The sequence below is a fragment of the Rhipicephalus sanguineus genome, unplaced genomic scaffold (genome assembly GCF_013339695.2).
Source record: "Rhipicephalus sanguineus isolate Rsan-2018 unplaced genomic scaffold, BIME_Rsan_1.4 Seq116, whole genome shotgun sequence".
In the NCBI taxonomy this organism is placed as follows: Eukaryota; Metazoa; Arthropoda; class Arachnida; order Ixodida; family Ixodidae; genus Rhipicephalus; species Rhipicephalus sanguineus.
Window position 1 is genome coordinate 9,210 of NW_023614420.1, and position 5,217 is coordinate 14,426.

The 5,217-nt window shown below is 48.8% G+C and overlaps 1 protein-coding gene across 1 annotated transcript; it reads right to left on the bottom strand.

Moving 5' to 3' along the window:
• Positions 1–236: 236 nt before the first annotated feature.
• Positions 237–3,973, bottom strand: LOC119376300 (uncharacterized; the record flags this gene model as incomplete). The annotated part of the gene is made up of 2 exons (XM_049411397.1): positions 2,902–3,973; positions 237–323 (listed from the first exon to the last, which is right to left on the bottom strand). Coding segments are annotated over exons 1-2 (1,159 nt in total), but the record flags the coding sequence as incomplete, so codon positions are not given.
• Between the last annotated feature and the right edge of the window lie 1,244 nt (positions 3,974–5,217).

The following is a 5,217-nucleotide window of genomic DNA, read 5'->3' on the forward strand; positions in this document are numbered from 1 at the left end:
GCACGAAGCCACACGGAAATCCATACAAATTTCTCGGAACGAAATCATCTTAGCTGCCGAAAAATCTTCTTAGTTTTGTGCTGCAAACGAGTGGTTGTCAATCTCTCTTTCTGAACCCTGCCACCGCCTTGTGGGATTTCGCAGGACCGATATGCAATATTTAAGTTTATAGTACACTTAGTACTGAGAGCACACGTTTAGGCTATAGATTTATCTAAAATAACGGCATGCCTTACCATCCTGGTCGGAAGACCGAATGATGCCGACAAAGCAGGTCTCGTAGTCAGTGTAAGGAACCATAATTTCCTCCGAGTTGTTGACATCTGAAAAGAGGAGAGTAGTGGTCATTGTAGACGCTACGACATTAGCGGGTACAGAAAAACTGAGCCGGGAGCCATCGTGTCGCCATGATAGAACGTGTTCTCACTTCCTCTTCTTCTTTGCCTTTTCTGGCTGGCTGCGTTTATTTATTGTTTTCTACATCCTGCCCCGCCCCAGAAGTAGTAGGCATTTCCAGGTGATGCAGAGCTTGAGCGGGTCTTTTAAACACTTTTCCGTCTGGTGTCTTGATGGTGTAAGCCCGCACCAGACCATCACGACCGCGGTGCACTTCAATATTCGACCTAGCTGCCAAAAACACCGATTCTTCTTGTCGTCTTGTAGTAGCACGACATCGTCTACCGTTAAACTTCGGTTAGATCCTTGCGGATACCGATGCAGAGACCGCAATTCCAGGAGATACTCCTTTCTCCATCTTTGCCACAGATGATTCAACAGCCTCTGACGATACTCCAGCTTCCGGATAACACCATTCCTAGTAGTCTGCGGCCAGGTTGAAGTTTCACATCGGTCAGGTTCCGGATGAGCCAGGATCGAACTCCCGATGAGAAATTGAGCCGGGCACACCGGTGACGGTTCTCCTGCCTGCGTGTACGTGTATGTCAGAGGACGAGAGTTGATCACAGCTTCGACTTCTAGAAGTAATGTCATCAACTCTTCGCTTCCTAGACTGCTTTTCCCAAGAACTTTTCGAAGAGCTGACTTGATCGATCGGATGAGCCTTTCCCACCAGCCACCCCACCACGGGGCGTTGGGCACAAGGAATTTCCACGATATTCGATGGTTGGCGAGAAATGTAGCAAACGGGGATCCACTTATAAGTTTCCCTATGTCCCGCAGCTCTTTGCTTGCCTTCTTGAACGTCAACGCGTTGTCAGAGTAAACTGTTCTAGGCATTCCTCGACGAGCAAAAAACCTCCTGAAGGCAAGAATGAAACTGTCCGCTGAGAGGAAGTCTGCCAGTTCGAGATGTACAGCTCTTGTTGTTGCGCAGGTAAATAACGCAATATAAACCTTGGTACACTGGGCCTCACGCTTGTTGAATTTCACATACAACAGGCCTGCAAAATCGATTCCGACAACTTCAAACGGGCGAGACATAGTAGCTCGATCTTCTGGCAGTGGGGCATGTTCCACATTCATGGGCTTCGTTCGGAATCGTTTGCAGAGGTAACAGTTGTGGATCAATTTCTTTGTCTCCTAGCCTGCATGAATAATCCAGAACCGCTCACGAAGTATTGTCAGTGTAGCTGATACACCGCCATGTAAAGCACGGCAATGCGCTTCCATAATCACTAGTCTCGTGAAGTCATGGTTCTGAGGCAAAATCAGTGGATGTTTTTCTTGAACTTAGAGTTGCGCTCTCTGTAGGCGTCCACGAAGATGAAGTTGTCCTTCTGTATCCAAAAATGGATGCAGGTCATGAAGAATAGATGGTCTTGAGATATCGAGTCCGTTGGACACTTGCCCCATTTCTTGAGAGAAAGCTTCTCGCTGAGCTCGTATTATCCAGAACTTCTCGGCCAAATTCAACTCTTCTGCGACAATAGGCCCCGTATGTGGTTCTGGTGTACGCCGTGTTCTTTCCACAAATCTTTTAACTAACGCCGTAACACGAAGAAGCCTGGTCAAGCTGCTGTACTTCTTGACGTTTATGACATCTTCAAGTGGTTCTCGTATGTGCAGAAGTAGTTCTGTCTGAGGAACTTCTTGTTCGTTGTCATTTTCTGGAACGCCAACCGGATGGGGTTCGACCGGCCAAGTGGTTTCGGGCTGAATCAACCATTCTGGGCCGTTCCACCAGCTGAGGCATTCCCGAAGCGCTGCTGCTGATAAGCCCCGTGTAAGATAATCAGATGGGTTCTCCTCTCCAGGACAATAACGCCATTGATGTCTGTCGGTACAGTCAGAAATCTCAGCCACTCTGTTTCTCACAAAAGGGCTGAGTTTATCTTGCTGTGCACGAATCCAGCTCAGCACAATTGTAGAGTCTGACCACATGATATTTGCGAACTGTACGGTGTCCCATGACTTCCTGAGGTACTTTAGTAGTCTCGCTCCTACAATAGCACCCATTAGTTCCAACTTTGGCATTGTCAAGGATTTTATGGGTGCCACTCGAGACTTTGCTACGATGATCTTCGTACCACAACGGCCATTGAGGTCCACTGTTCTAAGGTATGCGCATGCTCCATAAGCCCTTGGACTAGCGTCAACGAAGATATGGACTTGCGTCGTGGTGATTTCTGCTTTCGGATGACTCATGACGTAGCGATGGTATCTTAATAAGGCGTAGCTGAGCAACTTCAGAACACCATTCTTTCCATGCCTTCTCGATTTCAATAGGTAACTTGGAATCCCATGGTGTCCGTAACAACCATAGCTTCTGGAATAAGATTTTCGCAGTTACCGTGAAAGGCGAAAGAATGCCGAGAGGGTCGAATATTCTGGAAGCTGTTTTTAAGATGGTCCGCTTCGTGTTCTCCTTCCCCGAAAGCAGGAACTGCGTGACAGACTTTGAAGAACATGCCAAGTAATCTTCTTCGGTGTTCCAGAGCATACCTAGAACCATTGCTGAAGTACCGTCAAATCCTTCCACAAACTCTTCGTTATTCGAGAAAACTTCCCGGAGCCGAGTGTCATTTGTCTTCCACTTCCGCAGGTTCATTGCAGCGTCTTCCAAGATCGACCTTGCCTTGTTGTACACGTCTAAGCCTTCGTCAAAACTATCGGCTCCTATAAGCAAGTCGTCCACATAGAAACTCTGCTTCAGTGTTCGGGCCAATGTTCTTTGTTCTCCGCCAACGTTGTCCAAGTGGTGATGTATCGTTGCCATCAGCAGGAAAGGGCTTGATGTCGATCCAAATGGTACACGTGTCATTCGCCATTCGACTATGCTGTCGTTTACACCACGAGGCACGTTCTCAAACCAACGAAACCGAAAGGCATCTCGGTCCGGTTCCTGTATTTCTATCTGCAGGAAAGCTTTCTCGATATCGGCGTTGATGGCTATCGGGTAGCATCGAAAACGAAGGAACACGTGAAGCAGATCAGGATTAAGGTTGGTTCCTTTGTCCAAACAGTCGTTGAGTGACATGTATCCTTTGGCATGCGATGACGCGTCGAACAATACTCGCAATTTTGTGGTCAGCGAGTCTTCTCGTACAACCTCGCGATGCGGCATATAGTACACGGTATTATCAGCGTTTCGGTCCGGCACCACTTCAGCATGTCCCATTTGCAAGTATTGACGTATTGTCGTGTCATATTTCTCTGTTAAGCCACCATGCTGAGAGAGCCTTTTGACGAGCTTGTGAAGCCGGTTAATTGCTGTGTCACGGTTGTCGCCTAGAAGATGCTTGCGATCTTCTTTCCATGGTAGTGCCACCGAGTACCGGCCGCCAGTCTTCCTAACGGTCTCCTTAAACTGTAGAAGGTTCCGGTCGGAGAGACATTCGCTGGAGTCAGTAATGCCCATAGAGTCCAGTCGCCAGAAGGACTGTAGGATTTCTGCTGTCGATTCCTCTTCTGCTGCATCAACACGCAGGACGCTGACAAGGAGATGAGTTCCACAGTCCAAAAGGGTCTTGTGGCTAATAGGTCCCTGTACCGTCCAACCAAATAATGTCTCCATTGCTACTAGACCTGGAACGTCTGGACTTCGGACAACTTCACCGGTGATTACTTGCCACATATAGTCCGAACCTATTAGCAAACCGATTCCGGTGTCTCTTGCGTCCTTAGGCCAGTAGTCGTTCGCAAGCAACTTTCCTTGTCCTCTTAATTCTTGAATAAATATGTTGTTCGCTGACGGTACAGTCACATCGTGGCAAATGGCAGGGACGACTACAGCTTCTATGCGAATGTCAGCCTTGTTGTATCTATTTTCGAAGCTGTATTTCAACCTCGTTCCGCTTTTGTGGCGCCTGAAGAGCAAGTGCTTCCGAAGGTATTCAGTGACAACCGTGTCTGTCTGACCACGTTCAGACTAAGCATACGAGCTACATCTTCCTTGATGAAACTTCTTTGGCTTCCTCCATCCAGAATCCCTCGAACGCATTGCCTCCTGTCTTTGTTGGCCAATTCAGTGCGGAATGTCTGTAGGTACACCGCGTTGTCCTTAGGTGGTTGGCCAGTGGACGATTCGTTATTGCAGGCCGAAAGAGCGTTCGAAGAAACACACACCGTGGCGCTTCCTCATGGGCCTGTCGTCGTCGAAATCCTCCGGTAATTGGGGTCGCACATACTTGAGGCGTGTCTTCCGCGGCAGGAACTGCAGGTGAGCTTGACCGACAATCCTTCGCTCTGTGACCTTTTGACGTGCAGCGGAAGCACCGGTTATCATTTGTCAGCTGCTCCTTCTTGATCGCCAGAGGGATATCCGCGATGCAACTCCGCGTCCCATGCTGATCAGTACGGCAGAAGCATTTGAACCATGCGATAGACGTGACCTGCAAAACTGATGCCGCCGGGATGCTACTATGCCTCCGGTCCAAGCGATCGTCCAACGGAGGCCTCTGACGTGGCAGTGCGTGCTGTTCTCTGCTTTCGAGCTCCACCCGCATGAACAGTAAAAGGTCGTTCAGCTCGGCATCCGAGGCACTTGACGCATCTGCTGGTGAACCCGACGAAGAGACTTGAGCAGCACGTACGTTAGGTAATAAAATTTAGTGGAAGGCGTCAGATGAACAACTTGTTCGAATTGCTCCCAAAAGCATTTCCACTGTGCGATGTCACCTCTGAACGTTGGGATATGCAGCTGAGGTAACCGGGGCGCAATGAATATTGCGGGAGCCTCATTTCTGAAAGCCGGTTCTTCTGTGCTTTCACCACTGGGAGCTTGAGCATGACCGTTCCGATCTCTCTCCATTTGGGATA